Below are 24,164 nucleotides of genomic sequence, written 5' to 3' on the forward strand. Positions count from 1 at the left end.
CCATTTATCCCATGTAAAGTTTTGGTGAATAGTTTTGCTCTTGATAAAAGAGTGATGTTATAATTTTTTTTTATACTAACCTTATAAATTGATGTGTAAATTTTGACATAAAAAAATAATTCAGAAATTATTATATTATATATGTTAATGATGTGGTATCAATCACATTCATTGTGACAAATTTTAAATTTTTAGAGTAAAATTAGTAATAGTTTTAATGAAAATATTTTCACTGATAAATTTTTTTTTTCTTAGAATAATTACATTTTACTTGTTTGCTGTTTTGATGTATTAATTTGTTGTTTTAAAGGTTGCAGTTTAACTACCTAAATTTTTTCCCTAAAACTAATCTAGCTTTAATTCTTGAATAAAAATGTGTCCAAATAGTTAAAAGGTGAAAATACACAAATCCCACATACTTTCTTCATAAAACACAAAACCGCTTAAAGTTTTGAGGTTAAAACTTAATTTTATGTGGTATTATTTTATAAGTAAACCATTAGACATGGAACCCTAAGAAGTTTTGAGTGTAAAACTTAACTTCTTGTGGTACTGTTTTATGTGAGAGTTGTTATACATCCATGAAAATAAACTGTAATTTACTCCGGTGATGACACATTTTCATATTTAGAGTTGAAGTTTCACTCAAAGAAGTACCATAATGTTTTGTGTTATACTTAGAAACTCAAGAGTTAAGTATTATACAATTAACGCTTTACAAATAAAATAATACCACATGTAGTTTAGTATTACACTTGAGACCTTAAGTGATTTTTGTATTTTATGGGAAACCACATGAAATTTTGTATATTTTCCTGCTTAAAAATAGTATGTCTAGACTTTAAAAGCACATTATTGGAAAAGTACATTCAAAAAATAAAATAAAAACTTTATTATAGTATAAACATATGAAATTCATGAACTAAAAGTAAATACAATTAAAACTCAAGTAAATAAATAAAAATTTTAAATTATATGTGACAAATAAAAATTTGACTATAATTATATGTAGATAAAATGTAATTAATTTTTTTTTGGGTAAAACTTAGGTGGCGTACAATTGCATAGGTGTCATATAGTTTTTTAAGTGTTATATATAATGCAAACAATGATCTCTTCTAAGGACAAATAAATTTAACCATGTGACTTATTAATCAATATAACAATATGATATATATCTATATATATTTATTTATAGAGTTTCGATCTATAGCGCTCACTTCTGTGATTTTTGCTTTTTAACATAAGATCCAGATACCAATCAGTTTTTTGTGTAGACATGGATTAAACCATAAATTTCTTATTCAGCAATCAGAGACTTTACCAATTAAGCTAATTAGAACCCACTAACAACATGATTGAATGTAATTAAAAGCCAAATGCAGCACTAATCCAAGAATCTACACCTTACTTTTTCCCCCCACTTTGTGGCATGACACAAGCATGCATTATATAGATTTGTCTCTTCCGAATATTAAGTACAAGCTCAAGGCTCTTCAAACACTTTAATCATTGAAAAGGGTTTTACCTATAAACCCATTTGAAAGAAGACTTCTCTAACCAACTATGTGATCTATGCTAAAATCATCCACGTATACTTCTAATCATATGATTTTTTTAATAAATCGTATGATTTATTTAAAAAAAAAATACATGTAAAATGTTGGCTAAAAATTTTAAATCCAAAACCCATAAATCTTTTTTTTAAAATTTTTTTTTTTCTTGTTGGTTTACAGGTGGCATGGTCAAGGCAAAGGGCTGAGAGAGAGAAAACCAATGAAAAAACGGGGCAAAGACTAGGAGGTGAGAACTTTTCAAAGTAAGAAAATTAATATTTTTTTTAATATAAAAAAGAAAAAGAGCAATATAGTACTTTTCTGATAGTTGAATATTTCAAAAATAAATAAATTTCTTTCTATTAATTTTAGAGGTCTTGCTGTGTCTCGCTCTCTCTCTCTCTCTCTCTGTCGTCTGGATTGGTCGCAATAAGAGTCTCTTCCAGAAGACAAAATCACAGTTTTTCCAGAAATCCCAGCTCATTTTTTGTTTGTTTGGAAATTTAACTGAAACAACCTTAGCTTTTTGTGAATTTTAATGGGCATTAACTTTTTCTCAGGTCTGTCTCTTTCTCTCTTATCTTCCTGTATCAGTGAAGACTTTGTTGACTATATACATAACGAGTCTTACGTTGTTGATCCCTTCTTTTTTGATACTGTATTTTTAGTTCCCAATTACAGGAAGAAGCTGAAAACTGAACCTTTGTTGTTCTTTTGCTATCTTTGTTCGATTGGGACTAGAATACCCACACTTGTACGTACTCTATCTGTCATTACTTCAACTCCACGCTGCTCTACATAATGATTTTTTTTTTTTTTTTTTGGGGTTCTAAAACTGGAACTACATATTTAGAATTGTTCTGTTAAGTATTTTTGTTGTGGTGACCAAGAACATGTTGGAAAAGAACGCTCATTTAGATTAAGTTATAGATTCTTCTTTTCTATTTAGCATGTGCCTTACTTTTTGGATTTTGGGTTTTTCTTTTTTTTCCTTTTCTTGGAAATGAAAGTAATAAAACACTTTTGGTGAGACAAGTGAAATATTTTGTTTTTTTTTTCTTTTTTTCTTCGAAGTATAGAAAATTAACTTAAATGAAGCCCTAGAGTTGGACTAAACACATTGAATGGGAGCTTTCAATTTTCATACTGTATAAGAATGTCAAATCCAGGTCCTATTTTGATTTATTTTTCTAGGCAATCAAATGCAACATTACCATGAGGTTTAAATTTTTATGTGCTTTTGCTTTCCAATTCAAATGGGCTTGGCTGTATCTCTATGTTGATTATATGTCAAATTTATCATCAATCTCATATAGAAAGTACTAAGCTAATAACTGAATGACTTATTCCAAATTGATATTGCAGGTAGGCATTATAAGGGAAAATATCAGAAGGGTGATACGGGTATGAATGCTGTTCTGTATCAGAAATATTTTGGTTTTTTTTTTTTTTTTTCTTCGAAGTATAGAAAATTAACTTAAATGAAGCCCTAGAGGTGGACTAAGCACATTGAATGGGAGCTTTCAATTTTCATACTGTATAAGAATGTCAAATCCAGGTCCTATTTTGATTTATTTTTCTAGGCAATCAAATGCAACATTACCATGAGGTTTAAATTTTTATGTGCTTTTGCTTTCCAATTCAAACGGGCTTGGCTGTATCTCTATGTTGATTATATGTCAAATTTATCATCAATCTCATATAGAAAGTACTAAGCTAATAACTGAATGACTTATTCCAAATTGATATTGCAGGTAGGCATTATAAGGGAAAATATCAGAAGGGTGATACGGGTATGAATGCTGTTCTGTATCAAAAGACCTGGGTTGTTGTTCTGCGACCTGTTCTCTGCCATCTTTAGTTAGTGTTTTTATCTCATGGGAACAGAGGATTTTACTTCCTAACTTTATTTGGTTGCAATATGATGACACTAGACATGGCTACTAGTGCCTCAATAGGTCCGGCTTCAGAAGCCGTTTCTCAGACAGTGGAGGTCATTCTCGAGATTGTAGTTGCTGCCAATGATGTCCTTGTTAAGAAGGACAGCTTTAAGGAACTTGCAACTTACTTGGAAAGGATTGTTCCTATTTTAAAAGAGCTGAATAGGAAAAATGTTAGCGATTCTGAGAGCTTAAACAATGCTATCGAGATTCTCAACCGAGAAATAAGAGCTGCAAAACAGCTGACTCAGGAGTGCAGCAAGAGAAATAAGGTCTATCTCTTAATGAATTGCCGGACAATAGTTAAGCGCTTAGAGGACACTGTGAAAGAGATCAGCCGGGCATTAGATCTTATTCCTTTGGCCTCTTTGGACCTTACATCTGGCATTAGTGAAGAGATTGGAGAGCTTTGTGACAAAATGCAGAGAGCTGAGTTTAGGGCAGCTATGGCAGAGGAAGAGATTTTGGAGAAAATTGAGTCAGGAATACAGGAAAGGAATGTTGATCGTTCTTATGCCAATAATTTGCTGGTTCTCATAGCAGAAGCTGTTGGAATCCCAACTGAGAGATCAGCATTGAAGAAGGAATTTGAAGAATTCAAAAATGAGATAGAAAGTACACGGCTGAGGAAGGATGAGGCAGAAGCTATACAAATGGATCAGATAATGGCTTTATTAGAAAGGGCTGATGCTACTTCCTCTCCAAGGGAGAAAGAAATTAAGCATTTTAGTAAGCGGAAATCCTTAGGTAGTCAACCATTGGAACCTCTTCAGTCATTTTACTGCCCAATCACCCGTGATGTTATGGAGGACCCTGTGGAAACTTCTTCAGGACAGACATTTGAGAGAAGGGCAATTGAAAAGTGGTTTGCCGATGGGAATAAACTGTGTCCTCTGACCATGACATCTTTAAACACATCAGTTTTACGGCCTAACAAAACTTTGCGGCAATCAATAGAAGAATGGAAGGATAGAAACACTATGATTACAATTGGTTCTATCAAACCAAAACTCAATTCTGAAGAAGAGGATGAAGTACTTCACAGCCTGGAACAGCTGCAGGAACTTTGTGAACAAAGAGACTTGCACAGGGAATGGGTAATATTGGAGGACTATGTACCAACTCTCATTCAACTTCTTGCCAAAAATCGTGACATAAGGAATCATGCTCTCGTCATCCTCTGCATTTTGGCAAAGGATAGTGATGATGCTAAGGTGTGTCTTTATTTAATTTAAACGGAATTGGTTTTTCCCCTTCCTTTCTTGTCTATTAATGAAGTACAACAATTAGCTATATTCTCACATTTGGACAAAACTTAGGTACAATACTTTAGGTGTTGTTCCGTAGATTCCTTTCTTAAGATTCAGCCATGTGACTACTTAACTAAAAAATACACTTCCATCCCATGAGAAAAAATCCACATGGAAGAATCTTAACGAGAGAACGTAAAGAACAGCACCTAAGTCTTGCCCTTCTCATTAAAACTGGGTTTTTTATAAGTCTATTAAGGAGTTGGATTCTGTCTGATTGGACGTAGTTAGTAACTTATGAAAAACCCAGCTTTGATAAGTCTATTAATTACTTGAACATGCATGCTAAGAATATATTAGATTTATATATAGGAATATCAGATAATGTAATTGTTAATGAACACTTTTATTTCTATATTGGATCCATAAGTATGTGAATTGGGTCCAATAGTTTAACATTGTAGTAAATTTGGATACTTGATAGATTACTATTGACAAATTATTGCTGACATTTTTTTTTTGGGGGGGGGGGATTGTAAAAGCTGATAATGCAATTGAATCTATTGTTCGATCTCTTGGACGTCGTGTTGGTGAAAGAAAGTTAGCAGTGGAATTACTATTGGAATTATCAAAATGTCATTTGGCAAGAGACTGCATTGGAAAGGTCCAAGGTTGCATCTTGCTATTGGTGACTATGTCCAGCAGTGATGACAGTCAAGCTGCCAGAGATGCTCAGGCACTCTTGGAGAATCTCTCATTCTCTGACCAGAATATCATACAGATGGCAAAAGCAAATTATTTTAGACATTTGCTGCAGCGTCTCTCCACAGGTTCTTTTTATTTTTATTTTTTTCCCTAATTCAATTTCATGTCATGTTGGTTTGTCAAGAATCTTCCCTATTCTAGCCAGGATACAGTTTAATCCACCATTTCCTTTATTTTAAGCGCCTTCTTTTATAGTTATCCATCTTAGTTTTGACAAGTTGTGAAATAAAACACCCTTATACATATATATATATATATATATATTAAGAACCATCTAATGAAAAGGACACTTTCGAGGAAATAATGAAACCAAGTAGAGCATGACTAGATGGTTGACAAAGACCCAATTTATCCATCACTTTTGGTTATTCTGTGTTGCTTGCACTCTTATAAGTTATTATAAGATTCAAGTTATTGTAGTTAATTGTCAATCATGATATGAAATAAAGTATTAAGTTCAAAACTTAAGCGAAAAAAAGAAAAAGAAGGCTCTTTCTGAAGGGAATCATATGGTATATAGCTAATAAGATCTCTACTCTCATTTCTCCTTTGTATTGTTGCTTAGAGTGATCCAACTTTCAAAAGAAACCAGTTGTACTATAGTTGGAACTGTAGTGACCTCTTGAAAACAGACAAAGTAAGGGCTTTTGTGAGAAAATATCATTTTTAAAAAACTATTTGTGAAAATACAGCACTTTTCACAGTAAGTAGTAAAATATATCAGTTTGGATACATGATTTCTGGCTGATCTGGCCAATTTTAAAAATTCCTTTCATGTGGAAATCATGTCTTGTTTGCTGAAATTATGAGTTCAAAACACAATTTCAGTAATCTATTGAAATCATGTCTTTAAAATTTTGGAAACAATGCCAATACAATGAGAACTTTAAATCTTAGTTGGAAACCTTTTTTTGATGGCCCAAAATCCCCTCTCTTGCTCTTTTGGCCACCAACCCTCAATCCCCCACCACTTTATCTCCACCCATTATCTCTTCTCACTGCAACCATTGCCTCGACTTTGCTATGATGTCGTCCTTCTGAGATGATGAGAAAATTGAAGAAAATTCCTCTAGATATCAAGGTAGAAGCACCTAAGACATAGGATAAATCAAAACAATGCAACATGAAAAGTAAAGAACAAGAAAAATAAAGATAGAGAACCTAGGAATTAGCACCCAAGCTAACTTAGAGTCAGCACCAAGAAAAAGCAAAAGCAAATTTCTAAGAGTTAACACCTAGGACTGGCTTGATGTAGAACAAGTGTCACTGGATTTTCTTGAGAAGTAGAATATTCAGAAATCAAGGGGAGGGGCGTGCAATTAAATAATTTTGTTGTTATTGCTTATTTTCATGCCTAAGTTTAGTTATTTTATTTGAGGTAATTTAGTTTTTTTTTGTTTTTATTTTTTTTATTTTTTATGTCATAGGAAATTTAAGGTATTTTTGTAATTTTAATTTTTAGGGAAGCCTAATTGAAACCCTAAAGGGCTCCTATAAATATGTACTTTTATTAAACTGGTTTTCAGTAGGCTGAAATAAAGTAATTCTCTGAGAATTTCTCAATTTACTGGCGGATTTTAGGCTTAAGTTTCTTGATTCATTAAGACTTCGTTAAGCTAGAACGAGATCTAGCCTATTACATTTCTATTCTGCATTAGGTGGTATCAGAGCTTCTCAGCGATCTGATATTGCAAACAACCAGCGCAAGTGTAACAACTGTGTTGAAGGATAGAAAGGGGTACAAGCCATTTGGGATTCACTCCTGGCTCCACAATAGAGTATCTAAGAGATTCGTGATATGCTAGCTGCTATGAGACTTAATGCCAATAGGAACTGCGAAGGCAACAAGGACGATGGTGCCAGGTTCAATGCTCGTGGTCTAGTTGGTGGTTAGTAGGGTCATGTCAATCACTGTAGGCCACTAGCCTATGCAGATGATTCTGAAGATGAAGATGGAGGATACAAAGGGTACTGAAGGCAGGCACGACATAATAGGGAGGCTGAGGATTATTCTCTCAAGGTCGATATTCCTAGTTTCAGTGGGACTCTTGATATTGAGTCGTTGATTTGATCTACAAAGTCGAAATTTTTTTTGAGACGCTGGATGTACTGGATGAGAAGCAGGTCAAACTTGTAGCATACCGATTGAAAGGTGGAGCTTCTATTTGGTGGGATCATATACAAAATAATCGTTAGTGGCAAGGAAAAGGGGCTAGTTAGGACATGGGAAGGATGAGAAAATTATTGAAGGGTAGATTTTTGCCTCCTGTTTATGAGCAAAACCTGTTTTAGCAATATCAGAATTGTATGCAAGGTGTTCAATCTGTTGCTGAATAAACGGAAATTCTTTGCCTGGCAGCATGCTGTAAATTATTGGAGGTGGCAACAGATAGCGTGATATATATTTTTGATATATTAATAGCTTAAAGTTCTCAATTCAAGAGAAGATGGACTTGCAGCCTGTTTGGACAGTAGATGAGGCTCATAATTTGGCGTCAAAGGCAGAAAGGTTAATGGCATTGACCAAGTTGAACTAAAAAATTCCAAGTGGGTTCCTTCTAAATTACCTCATAATAATTTTGAAAACAAGAAACAACTTGTGGAAGATCCAGTTTGCTCATAAGATGTAAGGAGGCGAGGAACTGAAGGTAGCAGTAGAACTGTTCCAAGGCAGACTGGTGGGGTAAATAATAGGGATGCTGCTAAGAACCCTTGTACCAGGCCTACTGCAAAACATTGCTACCGGTGTGATGAGCCCAGTCATAGTTCGAATGCATGTCCAACATGTAAGCCTGTACATCTTGCAAATCATGCAGATGAATATGGTGGAGAATTAGAAGAGGGTTATCGTGATGATAATTTGCTAGATGCTGAAATTGCAGACAAAGAGGGTGAATTCCTGTGTGGTGTAGACTGTACACTCCTGACTCCAAAGCAGGAGGAGCTGTCACAGCATCATAGCATTTTCCATTCACTGTGGTCAATCCAGCAAATAGGAAGATCCGTCACAGCATCATAGATTTTTCCATTCACAGTGTTCAGTCCAACAAAAAGTTTGGAACTTGATCATAGACAATGGTAATTGCCTACTGAGCCACATTCATCTCCCTATCAAAGTGATGGATAGAACAAATGTCCCTGGATTTTCTTGAGAAGCAGGATAGTTAGAAGTCAAGGCATAAGGACGTGTAATTAAATAATTTTTGTTGTTATTGCTTATTTTTAGACCTAAGTTTAGGAAGCATTTGCACGGTGTCGGGGACCTTTTTGCGACAAGGGCCAAAAATGCGATAATGGCCCAAATCTCCCTTGGGTTCTTTAGAAGCGATTATTTGCGGAGAGTGTCAAGTCCAAAATTCCAATATTTAGTAAATAAAGGCTAATGTTGCTCTAACAAGAGAGAAATCAAAATGCCAATAACAAAAATGTTGAAAAATGCATAAAAAGAACAGAGGTTTAAAACTTTGACCCACAGTCAGCGAGAAGAGGAAATTGAGAAAGGTTGTGAGAAAAAGAGGAAAGATTCCCCTATATCCATATTTCCATGCCGTAGCTTCCGAATTGTGAGATTGTTAGTTGGCTGAATAAGTTTTTGCTCTAAAGTTTCAGCTTCTAAGGATAAAACGTGGTTGCTTTTGAATCTGATTGGGGCCTTTTGTATTGAGTTTGAGGTGCTCTAAGTGACTGCTTTGGTCAATAAAAGAGGCTTTGAACCCCAAGGTTTCAATCAAAGAGGTTAGGGTCAGATTTGCTTTAATTGGGTAAGAGGGTTGGCTTTCTTTTTGCATAATTTGGGAAATGAAGTGGCTTAAATTCATGGGCTGATGTTTCCTAGACATGGCAGCTCCTTGGAGTCTGCATTTGGTTGTTGTAGCAAACAAGGCTAGCCACTTAAGTTTAGCTATGTGTTTTAGGCAAAAAAAGTGTAGAGCAGAAAAGTTGGGCCACAGTCAATCAAAGCATAAAAGCTCTTTTGGGGTGGAAATTTCGAGTACAAGACCTCCTTTATGAGCTTGAGGTGCTACCAATGTCCCTTGCCCACTTGGTAGCGTGCATGTTGAGCTCATGCAAAAAATTCGAAAGAAACCGACCCATATCCTCCAAACCATACTTCCTTAATTTTCCCAATCTATAACAAGGGTTTGGGCCATGTTGAAAAGAATAAAATATAATATACACATGAATTAGGCCCACAACGAGGTCAGGCTCAATTGAATCATAATGCATTGTGAAAATGGGTATCAACACATGGATACAGACACAGGTGCGGTGACACAATTTTTGAAAAAGTAGGACACAAGTATGGTGGAGATATGTATATTAATTAATTATTAAATATTTTTTTATTTAAATTTTTACATATGGTTAAACATTTATTTTTCATATAATATTAAACATCTATCAATTTAAGAGAAATAATTAATAGTTTATTTCTATATATTATTAATCATTAATTTTTTATTAAATTAGGAGTAATAATGGATAATAAAGCATATTCGTTACTATTAAAGAATATTCAGAATTTAGAATACAAATCAAGGATAAGGATAGTTATTAATTTTAAAATGCAATATTATTATTCAAAGCATGAATGTTCTCTTTGTTTTGTGAAATGGTATTCAATTCCTCTTCTTCTCATGTCCTAGTTGTGTCCTGCATTTTTTAAATAAAATGACACAATTGGGACACCCATGTAGAAGTATCCAAGGAGTGTCAAGTGTCCGATGCGTGTCCAACATAGATATGACACCCCAAATGAAGTATCTGTGCTTCCTACTTTAGTTATTTCATTTTAGCTATTTTATTTGGGATAATTTAGTCTTTCAAGATGTCATAGGAAATTTAAGTGTACTTTTTAATTTTAACTTTCAAGGAAGCCTAATTAAAACCTTAAAGGATTCCCATAAATATGTACTTTTCTAGACTGGTTTTTAGCTATGAAGCACGGGTGCGTTTTCGAATTTGGGTGCGAGTGCCGGACTCGGCAATTTTTGAAAAAGCAGGGTGCAGGTGCGGCGGGGTGCAGCGATTAAAAAATTATTAAAAATATTTTTATTTTTATTTTCTATATATTGCTAAGCATACTTTTTCATATAATTGTAAATATATACCAATTTAAGAGTAATAGGAGATAATAACTAAAACATGATATTCATAAATTAGAATACAACCCACAAGTTTATTTTTATTATTTTTTAACACATATTTCGGCGCCAAATCGGCTGGATTCAGTGTGAATCGGCCCGTATCGGTGCAAATCTGCGCATATCGGCGCGAATGAACAAAAAAAAAAAAAAAGGCCGAATCGGCACGTTGGAGGAGCGTCGTCATGTCGCCGTGAGTCCGGTGCAGGTGCGGTGGCCCCGGAGCTGCACCCGCGCTTTCTTGGTTTTCAGTAGACTGATAAAATATTTCTCTGAATATTTCTCAAATTTCTGGTGGATTTTAGACATTTTTCTTGATTTGTCAAGACTTCGTTAAGCTAGAATGAGACCTAGCCTATTGTGTTTCCTATCTGCATTATGGCTAGATTCAACACCAGACCAGACCATTGGGACATTCAATCTCAAGAGAAACTTTATTCACATCAAAATAATCTCATCTCCATAGGAGTACAATACCATGCTTATATAGACTACTATACCCCTATTATAACTGTCATGGGGAAACCCTAATTATAATTGACTTAGGAAACCCCCCCTTTTTTAAATATAAATAATAGGATTATAGAAATCAGAAAAAATGAGTCAACCAAGTACCTATACTGGGGTAGACAATCAATTACAAAAATTGCATAAATCTAACAAATCAATAATAGAATATAAAGAGAGATTCCCCATGGCTGACAGCCAATCCAAAAGAGTTCTGAAAAGAACAACTTAAGATCATGCATAGAACTTTCGATGTCTTCAAAACTCCTACAATTCCTTTCCCTCCAGATGCACTACATTAAACAATGGGGGATAACCATTCAAATATGACCATTTTGATGACGACCAAAACGACCTTCCCAACAAGCTAAAAGCTCAACAATAGATTTTGGCATCACCCATGAAACTCCAAACAAAAAAAAAATCATGTACCACAAATCTGAAGCAATAGGGCAATGAGTCAAAAGGTGATCAACAGATTCCCCATCGAATCTGCACATTCAGCACCAATCTGTAATTCTTATATTCCTCTTCCTTAAGTTGTCAATTATCAAAATTTTACCCAAAACAGCATTCCATACAAAGAAGGCTACTCTTGGAGGGGCTTTTGATCTCCATATGATTTTCCAAGGAAAAGACTGCTCACTTGTGGTAGCAGCAACATCCAGAAGATGGTAATAGGTACCAACCTTAAAGCCCTTTTTCTTATTAGGTTTCCAACATATCTTATCTTCCCCAATCCCCCTAATTCTAAATGATTTGAGAAATCCCAATTATTGAATAATTTGAATTACAAAAATAACCTCGACCCTAGAAAATAAAAATACTAATAGCCTAATTACTACTAATACCTAAAATAAAATACAATTGACCAATACAAATAGATTTGACTCCAAATCAAAGAAGACTAAATTAAAATAAATCTTTCCTTGCACTTCCCACATCAACTTTAGTCCTACGCACATAAACTGTTAAAAACAGGTGCTTTTACCTTGATATTGAGACTCTAGAGGGAAATTTCTTCAATTTTCTGGTCTCCAAGCCAGAAGGGCAATGTCCTAGTAAACCGGAGGCAATGATTGGGGTGAGAAGTGATGATGGAGGTGATAGAGTGGTGTGGTGTTGGGGGAGAGTGAAGGTTGGAGAGCAATGGACCAGTGGCAGGTCATCAAAGTAAGGGATCCAGCTAAGATTTAAAGTTCTTGTTGTATTGGCACTGTTTTCAAAATTTAAAGGAAGACATGCATTCGAGACACAATTTTTTTGTGCTGAAACTAAAGTTGAAAGCTTAAATTTTATGATTTCAGTACTGAAATCATGTTCTGAGCTGAAGATTTCAGCAAAACGACTGAAATTGTGTCTCCATGTGGACTTTCTTAAATTCAGCCATGTGAGCTTGGCCATGGCAACAGTGAAAATGCACAAATCTTGTATTGAAGACACAATTTTAAACCCAGAAATCATATATTCAATTTCACAGTAATTAAAAAATCCTGACTTTTCACAAAATCCTTGACAAAGTTATTTTCATTAATTTGTTAGAAAACCAATAGAGTAAGGTTTAAGAAAGTTTAAATTAGGACTATCAATTTTGCAAATATATTTGGTTATGGGTATATGAAGGTGAATTTTGGTGACTATTTGTTATTTGCATCTTTGATTCACTTGTGTCGATGAAGGCTTGGGCTTATGTATAAAGAAACACAGTTATGCTATAACTTGGTGCCATTTGATTATGCAGGACCAGAGGATGTTAAATTGACTATGGCAACAACTTTGGCAGAAATGGAGTTGACTGACCACAATAAAGAGTCTTTATTTGAAGGGGGTGTGCTGGGCCCACTTCTTCACTTTGTCTCGCATGGTGACACTCACATGAAAAATGTAGCTGCTAAAGCTCTTCGGAACCTCTCAAGTTTACCAAAAATTGGCCTGCAAATGATTAAAGAAGCTGCAGTGCGCCCATTACTTGACACTCTCTTCAATCATAGCACATCATCATCTAGCCTACGTGAACATGCAGCTGGCACAATTATGCACCTAGCTGTATCAACCATGTCTCAAGAATCTAGCCAGATTCCGGTTTCATTGTTGGAATCTGATGAAGATATTCTCATGCTATTCTCTTTAATCAACTTGACAGGGCCTGAAATACAACAAAGCATTATCCAAACCTTCCAGGCCTTGTGCCAATCCCCCTCTGCTCCAATTATCAAGACAAAGTTATCACAGGTATTCATCTTATTGGAAACATGTTTTTATTTCTATGAAAAGGTAGGATACTGCCAAAGGCTGGCCAGTCTAAGGAAATGTTGGCAGCGAAAGTGCCAAGTTTCAGAAGGCCATTAAGGAAATGGTCCCACCTTAAAGTTTTCTCAGAAGGAAAAAAGTTTGTCCTAAAATTGATAAAATGAAAACTGAATAACGTGAGGCCAAGCATAAGAGTATCATGATCTGTACAATAAGCCGGACCAAGCTAAGCCAACTTCAAGTCTCCAATTGTAAGTGCACAAGAAATGGCAAAGCTTGGGAGGCTTGGGGGGAGGCTATTGTCCCCCCGGACTCACACAATAATCTTTAGTTGTGTGTGTGTGTGTGTGTGTGTTAGGTATTTTTGGTCTTGGCTAATTCCATGACAAATTTGGTTGTAATCATTGCAAAACTTTCTTTGTAATTGGTTGGTGTGAGTGAGGTTGTAGTCAGATGAAAGTTGTCATTGTTCAAGTTTTGGAGAATTTCGGTTAATAGAAATCAAGGTCGGTAGAGTGAAATGAAGCAGTTCAAAAATTTGTCATACAAAAATGTCCGCCTGATGTTTGGTCAAGCAAACTTGTTAAGGAAAGCCACCCAACTTAGTTTTCATGTGTCTGTTGTAGCCTTTCAAACCTCAAACTCTACACCTTATAAGAAGGAAAAAATAACTCTAATATAAAAAAATAGAAAGATAGCCACAAATCTCATTGAGAAAGCCTTACCAAAGCCAAATTGTCTTTCACTCTCTCCAGTTGTCTTATACTTGAGAGGAGACTTTACCACCCAAATACAAGATCACCACCTGTGTTGTAGGAGTGCTGTTGTGAAACTGCAGAGACATTGGAAAATCTTCAAGTGGCTTTGAAGTAACCAAGAAATTGGTTTGGCAGTCGGCAATTGACTTGTGGCACTGAATCAGTGAATCAGACTAAAGGCTGGTTCAATAGTGCCTTTTACTTGTAATGGAGGTCTAGTAAGTTTGTTTGTATTGCAACATTCTTTATAGTGGATTTGGTGAGTTGGGTTTGGCCTCGGAGTGTTTCTTTCCGATTGGGTTTTCACTTTGTGAACAAATCCTTATCTTTGTGTACATGGGTGTTTGTTTTTTTCTGTTGTGATTTCTTTTATCCATGATGTGCTTGAACTTGCTTAATTAACTACTCTGACTTATTAATTGGTAAATTGATAAAATTGGTAGTTGAGGTCCATTAGGGGTGAAAAGTGAAAACATCATTTTTCAATATGTTATTTTTTTTTTTCTTTCGTAATAGATTTCCTCATGCATTTATTTTTATATCATATCTAAAGAGTTATCCTCTTCATACTTCATACTTCAAACTTTTTTTTTTTTTTTTTAATTCCTACTTTATCAATATATATTAAGCTTCAAGATCTATGAATGGAAAACAAGGATAGGAGAAAGGGGAAATAAAGAAATAAGAGGTATTAAATAAAATAAAAATAAAACAAAAAAATTTGTGTAAAGCAATTAATTGTGGGGATTATTACATAACAACTTCACTGTTTTTATATTATTTTTAGATTAAAATTAGAAATTCAAGGTGCAAAGATGTCCATGATAGTTTTAAAGCTTTTATAATTTGAATATTTTTAAACTATAAAACTAACCAAACTAACATAAATTTAGGTAAGTTGTACTTGGGTTTTATCTAGTTGCCAGAAATCCTTTTAAATCATATATAGAAATTTGATTTTTAAACACTTGGAAAAAAAGTATTTTCATGTGTAAAACAATACTAACAGATAAACACAATATAACAAATGTGCTATCTCTTTTTTGGGTTTTCTTGCATTAAAATATCACTTAGTATTCACATGACTGGCCTTTTGTTTTCCTATATATATATATATATATATGGAGTGTGTCAAGTATAAATCCCACCTCCGCCAACCCCCAAGTCAAATCCTGGCTTCACCATTGCATCCAAGCAACTATTGGCAAGCTTTGGTGACTAAGCATTGTCTAGTTTCCACCAGTTGCTGAGTGTCATTATACAGAAAATTAGGTGGTTTGTCTAGGTGACATGACATAAATTGAAGCTCTTTCTTGTAATGCTTTCTCTCGTAATGCAATGACATGCATGCTTTATTGTTATTGACACTATCAACTACTTAGTTGTTAACCCTGGCTCCTGAAAAGTTTATTGTTATTGCCAATATCAACCATTACTGTTTGCAAGCTTTCTTAACCCTGGCTCCTGAAAACTTTGAACTACTTGGTGGGTAATATGCTCTGTTTAGGCTTATTGATTGTGACATTTATAAAATGTCAGTATTTTTTTATTGTTAACATGCTCCTAAAAGTTTACCAAGAGCCTTGTAGCTCAATTGACACCTTCTAGTGTTTCCAATAGAAACGTCCAAGGTGCAAATCCTCCACCCCAATTGTTGTGACTTTCCCAAAAAACAAAATGCTCCTAATTGGGTTGTTAACATGCTCCTAAAAGTTTGAACAACTTAACTATTGATTGTAATAATTTAATACTTTTTTTAAAAATACTGTTGAAAAGTAAAAGCCTTACGATTTATATTATGATATGAAATTTAATAAAAAAAACAAACAAATTACAAACCTTTTTTTCTTGATGTGTTAATTTAAATTTCAAATATGTATTTACCTTTTTATGAAACATGTATTTAAAATATTAAAAAAAAAAAATCAAGCTCGTTTTATATATCATCTTTCTATTTAAGCAGATAAATTGTCATTTATTAGAATTTAATATTTAGGGGAGATGCAATCAGTTTTTTTGTGAAGATGGAGAACGAGATGCTCCTTCACTTGACTTTGAGGATTTTGTTTTATTTCTGCCATTTTATTCATCCCATTATTCATCTGGATTATGCCGTTACCAAATGCTAGCTTATTCTTGATGTTGTAAATTCTGTGAGATACACTAACTAGTTTGTTTACATTTACAGTGTGCAGCTATACAAGTATTGGTTCAGTTGTGCGAGCATGATGACCCATGTGTAAGAGCAAATGTTGTAAAACTATTCTGTTGCTTGGCAGAAGGCGGTGATGAAGTCGCCCTGGCAGAGCATGTAAATCAGAAATGCATTGAGACTTTACTCAAGATCATCAAATCTTCTAAAGACGAAGAAGAGATTGCTTCTGTGATGGGAATTGTCTCTAACCTTCCAGAATTACCCCAGATCACTCAGTGGCTTCTGGATGCTGGGGCACTTCCAATAATTTTCAGCCATCTCCATAATGGCAAGCAGAATAATCTCTATAAAAATCAATTGATAGAGAATGCTGTTGGGGCCATATGTCGTTTCATTGTGCCAACAAACTTGGAATGGCAAAAGAGTGCAGCTGGAACTGGCATCATACCTGTTTTGGTACAGTTGCTAGAGTCTGGAACTACCTTGACAAAAAAACGTGCTGCAATTTCTCTTTGTCGATTTTCTGAGAGTTCACTTGTGCTAAGCAGGTTGATACCAAAGCGAAAAGGATTCTTGTGTTTCTCAGCTCCACCAGAAACTGTCTGCCCAGTTCATGGAGGAATATGTAGTACTGAGTCATCATTTTGCCTTATAGAGGCTGATGCTGTGAGACCACTTGTCAGAATTCTTGGGGAACACGATCCTGGAGCTTGTGAGGCTTCTTTAGATGCACTGTTGACTTTAATTGAAGGTGAGAGGCTGCAGAGTGGTAGTAAGGTGCTTGGAGAAGCAAATGCCATACCACCTATAATAAAATTTCTTGGTTCCCCTTCCCCCAGCTTGCAGGAGAAGGCTCTACATGCTCTAGAAAGGATTTTCCGGCTGGTTGATTTCAAAATGAAGTATGGAGCATTAGCTCAAATGCCTTTAGTTGACATAACACAGCGGGGAAGTGGTAGTGTGAAGTCTCTGGCAGCAAGAATACTTGCTCACTTAAATGTGCTTCATGATCAGTCTTCATATTTCTAAAAGGTAGAAGATTTGAAGATAAGGCACAAAACTTGGTTTAATGCTCCAACTTTGCAAGAATGAACAAAAGGATGCAGGAAGACGTGCATAGCTAGGCATGCGAACCTTTACAATTCTGGAAGAGGGCAGGGCATACCTCTTTTCCCTGCTGTGATTTGTCATGCCATATTGCAGCTAAGACAAACCAGATTGACCGTGTGATCTGTAAGTGCAAAGTTGAGCTCACGTATCGTGAATTACTTCGTCCACCCAAAGGTGACCTAAATCCAATGTCACTATTGTTGTCCAGAAAATAGACCTTTGGAGTGTGGACGGGTAGTAAATTAACTGTGGCTTGTATTTCATGCCATAGGATGTGGTGTCTGTACATTGACACTCAATTGATTCACCGGTGGAAGAAGAAAATTCAAGTCTTTGCCACCAATGGCTGACTAGTTAGCCAAAATGAGATCATTTTTTGTATTAGAATTGGATTCTTTGCCATTACTAGGATGTGAATTCGTGATTCTTGTGTATAATGAAAAAAAAAAGTAAAAAAAATATATAGAATAAGGTCTTGTCTTGAAATGTTAAATTTTACCTGTATATTTTTTCTTCTTCAACCACTAAAACCCTATTATTTGGACTTTGAAAGGGTGTTCAAATTAATAACCGTGTTTTCTTTGGCCATTGAATTAAGCCGTGTCTAAATTTGATTATGGTTGTATGGCAAGCCAAGATGCGCAGATGTTTCCCTGTTGTGCAATTGGCTAACACTGCAGTGCCAACTTAGATGGGCTAGCAAAATTATATTTACAAAATATCCTTCATGTTAAATTGATTTGTAACATAGAGCTAATGTCAAGGATCCTAAACATATAGCCGTAAACACCACTAGGGTACCCATTGGCAACCAAAAACAAGTATTAACATCTGACAGACTCAAAACCTTAATTAGCCTTTTTTTTTTAAGGAAAGGAAAGGAACCCAAAAACAATTCCTTTCTTCCCGCCACCCAAGAAGAAGGAAAAAAAAAAAAAAACTGAGAGAAAAACGGGAAGGAAATAAACAAAAGCCCTTCGGCCCCCAATCCCAAAGCCACTCTCCTTGACCTACTTGGGCTACCATTCCATGACAATATTGCCTAAACCCAAATTCTGCTACTATTTTTATATATTGATATTAGATTACTAGTGTCTAGTGGGATAATGCCACACAACTTAAATGTGATATGAACCAACTGAAACAAATCCACGCCTACACTCTTAGAAATGGCATAGACTACACCAAAACCCTCATTGTCAATTCCCTCCAAATCCCAAACCTTTCTTATGCCCGAAAACTGTTCGATGTTATTCCCAAGCCAACCGTGTTTCTCTATAACAAGCTTATTCAAGCCTATTCTTGTCATGGACAATACTACCAATGCGTGTCCCTCTACTCCCAGATGTGCCTTCAAGGCTGTCCACCAAACCAGCACACTTTCACCTTTCTCTTTGTTACATGCGCTTCCCTCTCATCCCCTCACCATGGCCAAATGCTCCACACCCATTTCGTCAAGTCTGGTTTTGAATTTGATGTATTTGCCTTGACTGCTTTGGTTGACATGTATGCAAAACTGGGGATGTTGGCCTCGGCACGCCAAAAATTTGATGAAATGAGAGTAAGAGATATACCCACTTGGAATTCAATCATTGCAGGCTATACCAGGTCCGGCTATATGGAAGGTGCTCTAGAATTGTTTGGCTTGATGCCTTCTAGGAATGTGGTTTCCTGGACTGCAATGATATCTGGGTACTCACAAAATGGACAGTATGCTAAGGCCTTAGCAATGTTTTTGAATATGGAGAAGGAGAAAGGTGTGAAGCCTAATGAGGTGACTATAGCTAGTGTTCTTCCAGCTTGTGCGAATCTTGGGGCATTGGAGGTTGGAGAGAGGATTGAAACATATGCAAGAAGAAATGGGTTATTTAAGAATTTGTATGTGGCCAATGCTGTATTGGAAATGTATGCAAGGTGTGGAAAAATTGATGTGGCTTGGCTTGTGTTTGATGAGATTGGCCGCCACAGAAATTTGTGCTCTTGGAACTCAATGATCATGGGTTTGGCTGTCCATGGAAGATGCAACGAGGCTCTTGAGCTTTATGATAAAATGCAGGTATGCAGTCTCTTTGGTTAGCATTCCTACCTTAATGAATTACTAGTTTTGGAAATTACTATGTTGCAAACAAAAGCGTTTAGGCTCTCACTATCACTTTTGTGTTTTGTGACCTTATATGCCAGGGAGAAGGAAAAGTACCTGATGATGTTACATTGGTGGGACTTATCGTAGCATGTACTCATGGAGGCATGGTTGTAAAAGGCCGACAACTCTTTGAATCAATGGAGACAAAATTTCATATCACTCCCAAATTAGAACATTATGGATGCATGGTTGATCTCCTAGGCCGTTGTGGAGAATTGCAAGAAGCTTATGATCTCATTCAAAATATGCCTATGAAACCAGATTCTGTTGTATGGGGTACGCTTCTGGGGGCTTGTAGTTTCCATGGCAACGTTGAGCTGGCTGAAATAGCAGCCGATTCCCTCTTTGAACTTGAACCATGGAATCCGGGGAACTATGTCATTCTTTCCAATATTTATGCATCAGCAGGCCAATGGGATGGAGTTGCAAAGCTAAGGAAGTTAATGAAGGGTGGCCAAATTACAAAGGGAGCAGGATATAGTTTCATTGAAGAGGGAGGCCAAATTCATAAATTCATTGTGGGAGATAGGTCACACCCAAGAATTGATGAAATATATACTTTACTGGATGAAGTTTATACAAAGATGAAGCTTCGGAGAAATGCAATTGATTGTGAATCTGAACTTGAAGGAGGATGATATCAATGTATTCTTAATTTGGGATTAAGCAACTATGTGCACTACTGTGGTGGATACTGATAGCTCAACTAATTACAGCTGGGATGGTTTTTTTTTTTTTTTTTGGCAAAGCCCATTTGGCATAGCGTAGCATTAGTTATAGCCAGTGTCCAGCTTCAAACAGTTGATGTTTTCATGGAAAACCCACCAATGGAACAAATATACGATATACAGACATGAGTGTGGCCATGGGCTCAACGGATAGGAGGCAATGTTCTTTTTACATGGCTATACTAGCTTTGCAAAATTGTGTTGGATAAATTTTATTAATTCCATATAAAATCAATTAATATTTTCACAAATCTTAGTAATTTTATTATAAAATTCATTATTGAAACGAAATAGTCATTCATTACACCCCTTTGTATAACTCGGCACGCCAAAAATTTGATGAAATGAGAGTAAGAGATATACCCACTTGGAATTCAATCATTGCAGGCTATACCAGGTCCGGCTATATGGAAGGTGCTCTAGAATTGTTTGGCTTGATGCCTTCTAGGAATGTGGTTTCCTGGACTGCAATGATATCTGGGTACTCACAAAATGGACAGTATGCTAAGGCCTTAGCAATGTTTTTGAATATGGAGAAGGAGAAAGGTGTGAAGCCTAATGAGGTGACTATAGCTAGTGTTCTTCCAGCTTGTGCGAATCTTGGGGCATTGGAGGTTGGAGAGAGGATTGAAGCATATGCAAGAAGAAATGGGTTATTTAAGAATTTGTATGTGGCCAATGCTGTATTGGAAATGTATGCAAGGTGTGGAAAAATTGATGTGGCTTGGCTTGTGTTTGATGAGATTGGCCGCCACAGAAATTTGTGCTCTTGGAACTCAATGATCATGGGTTTGGCTGTCCATGGAAGATGCAACGAGGCTCTTGAGCTTTATGATAAAATGCTGGTATGCAGTCTCTTTGGTTAGCATTCCTACCTTAATGAATTACTAGTTTTGGAAATTACTATGTTGCAAACATAAGCGTTTAGGCTCTCACTATCACTTTTGTGTTTTGTGACCTTATATGTCAGGGAGAAGGAAAAGTACCTGATGATGTTACATTGGTGGGACTTCTCTTAGCATGTACTCATGGAGGCATGGTTGTAAAAGGCCGACAACTCTTTGAATCAATGGAGACAAAATTTCATATCACTCCCAAATTAGAACATTATGGATGCATGGTTGATCTCCTAGGCCGTTGTGGAGAATTGCAAGAAGCTTATGATCTCATTCAAAATATGCCTATGAAACCAGATTCTGTTGTATGGGGTACGCTTTTGGGGGCTTGTAGTTTCCATGGCAATGTTGAGCTGGCTGAGATAGCAGCCGATTCCCTCTTTGAACTTGAACCATGGAATCCGGGGAACTATGTCATTCTTTCCAATATTTATGCATCAGCAGGCCAATGGGATGGAGTTGCAAAGCTAAGGAAGTTAATGAAGGGTGGCCAAATTACAAAGGGAGCAGGATATAGTTTCATTGAAGAGGCAGGCCAAATTCATAAATTCATTGTGGGAGATAGGTCACACCCAAGAATTGATGAAATATATACTTTACTGGATGAAGTTTATACAAAGATGAAGCTTCGGAGAAATGCAATTGATTGTGAATCTGAACTTGAAGGAGGATGATATCAATGTATTCTTAATTTGGGATTAAGCAACTATGTGCACTACTGTGGTGGATACTGATAGCTCAACTAATTACAGCTGGGATGGTTTTTTTTTTTTTTTTGGCAAAGCCCATTTGGCATAGCGTAGCATTAGTTATAGCCAGTGTCCAGCTTCAAACAGTTGATGTTTTCATGGAAAACCCACCAATGGAACAAATATACGATATACAGACATGAGTGTGGCCATGGGCTCAACGGATAGGAGGCAATGTTCTTTTTACATGGCTATACTAGCTTTGCAAAATTGTGTTGGATAAATTTTATTAATTCCATATAAAATCAATTAATATTTTCACAAATCTTAGTAATTTTATTATAAAATTCATTATTGAAACGAAATAGTCATTCATTACACCCCTTTGTATAATGCTCCACCCTCCCCCCCTTTGTAGGATATGGTATTCACTATGATTAGAATGGTTTATCTTAAGCGTTTTAATCTTAACATTTATTTATATTTTTGAAGGAATAGTGAAGATTAAAACACTTGGAAATACATGATTATGATCATCGTGTGTACCATACCCTTACCATAGAATTTTTCATAGACGTATATTTATTCTTTTATTGAAAGTAACATTAGTTTGTATCTTAGAAAGTTTATTTAGTACGAAGAAATTATTATGGAATACAAGAGCATGATGATTTTTGTAATTTATATTTTATCTTAAATCTTCATTTATTTTTATTTCTTAATTTTGATCACATTCTCTTTTGTTCATTAGTTTAAAATATTACTAGAATAACTTTAGCTACAGCAACTAAAATCTTTAATTTAAGAATAACCTATCAGTTCTATATCTTTTTTTCTTTTTTTTTTTAATTCAATAGTGGGAGGTGAGATGATTTAAACCCTGGATGTATTTATTGGAGACACCGGGAAATGCTAACCAGTTAAGCTACAAAGCTCTTAGCTAATTAGTTGTATATCTTGATAGCATGTTTGGAGCCATTATATATATATATATATATATAATTTGAGAATTTTTGTTAAGCATATTGAATGAAGCTTATATATTTATATCATTATGCCAACCTTGTAGTTTTCAATAGCTTATTTGCATAGTATTTGTTAAAATAAATCATTTTTGGTATACTTTATGTTAAATGTGTGACAAAAAGCTAAAAGGTAGTTTATATATATATATATATATATATATAATAGCTTTGTTAAATTCAAGTTAATAATTTTTGGTATACTTTATGTTAAATGTGTGACAAAAAGCTAAAAGGTAGTTTATATATATATATATATATATATAATAGCTTTGTTAAATTCAAGTTAATAATAAAATAAAAAACAACAACAACAAAGACATAAAACTAAAAGCTAAAAACTAAGCTAACTATAAATAGAAATTTAATCATTTTTTACCCTTATCTATGAATTCTAACAAATTAAGATTAACATGTATTTTTTATGGAATCATTTTATTTTTATTTTTATAAATGTAATAGAATTTTAACTTTTGACTCCTACCTTATAATGATTGTTTTTTATCATTATGCGCACCGTAAACGAGACCACTAGGCCAGGACTCACTTGGGCCGACAACTTATTTGTATAGTGGGCTTAGATTTCCTACACTGGGTCGTTCTCAGCACTGAGACTCAATGAAATCACTTTTCTCTTTTCCATTGCCTGAATCACTCTTCTCTCTCTCTCTCTCTCTCTCTCTCTCTCTCTCTCTCTCTTCTTGAACTTTCAACCACCTTTTACGTTCATGTGTTTCTCATATTTATAGCTCAAATTTTGTGGAGAGGCTATGATTATCTTTAGGTTTAGTGCAACAGGCGGTCCAATGTCATCGACCATAAGTGGGTGGTTAGGTGGGAGTGGGAAGTGGTGTGAGTGGCCTTGGAACTTGGTTCCCCCCTCCTGCGGGTATTCTAGACAGCGGCGCCTCCGGAGGCACTACCGAATATGTAAAGGACAGGGTGTTTAAGCGTTGGCCCTTCATCACTGCTCGGGAAAGTATTGCCGAGCAATGATGAAGTGGCAAAGTTTGGATCCGCAACTTGTGTGGCTTTAGGATGGGCTGCTGGGTAGAAAGAGATCAAGCTTATGGGCCATACATCCATACCAGAGTCCCAAGCCCAAATGGGCCTGGGTGCAGGGTATCGTACAATCATCTAGTCGGTTGCTTTTTATCATTTGGCCAAGATATTAATCGATTTTTTTGTGTAAGTAGAGTTCAAATCTCAAATCTCTTATTTAATAGCAAGAGACTTTAACTAATTGAAACC

The 24,164-nt window shown here is 35.5% G+C and overlaps 2 protein-coding genes across 2 annotated transcripts; both read left to right on the forward strand.

Moving 5' to 3' along the window:
- The first annotated feature begins 1,900 nt into the window (after positions 1-1,900).
- On the forward strand, positions 1,901-18,052 carry LOC111983249 (U-box domain-containing protein 24). The gene is given in 6 exon segments (XM_065764309.1): positions 1,901-2,116; positions 2,225-2,310; positions 3,311-4,710; positions 5,198-5,576; positions 12,904-13,394; positions 16,359-18,052. Coding segments are annotated over 4 exon segments (3,099 nt in total). The 5' UTR covers positions 1,901-2,116; positions 2,225-2,310; positions 3,311-3,477; the 3' UTR covers positions 17,355-18,052.
- An 84-nt stretch (positions 18,053-18,136) lies between these two features.
- Positions 18,137-22,256, forward strand: LOC111983253 (pentatricopeptide repeat-containing protein At5g08510). Its single transcript, XM_065764307.1, has 4 exons — positions 18,137-19,491; positions 19,617-20,214; positions 20,601-21,151; positions 21,277-22,256. The coding sequence occupies exons 1-4, from the start codon at positions 18,565-18,567 to the stop codon at positions 21,874-21,876; spliced, it is 2,676 nt and encodes an 891-aa protein (XP_065620379.1). The 5' UTR covers positions 18,137-18,564; the 3' UTR covers positions 21,877-22,256.
- The last annotated feature ends 1,908 nt before the right edge of the window (positions 22,257-24,164 follow it).

The sequence above is a fragment of the Quercus suber genome, unplaced genomic scaffold (assembly GCF_002906115.3).
Source record: "Quercus suber isolate HL8 unplaced genomic scaffold, Cork oak 2.0 scaffold_550, whole genome shotgun sequence".
In the NCBI taxonomy this organism is placed as follows: domain Eukaryota; kingdom Viridiplantae; phylum Streptophyta; class Magnoliopsida; order Fagales; family Fagaceae; genus Quercus; species Quercus suber.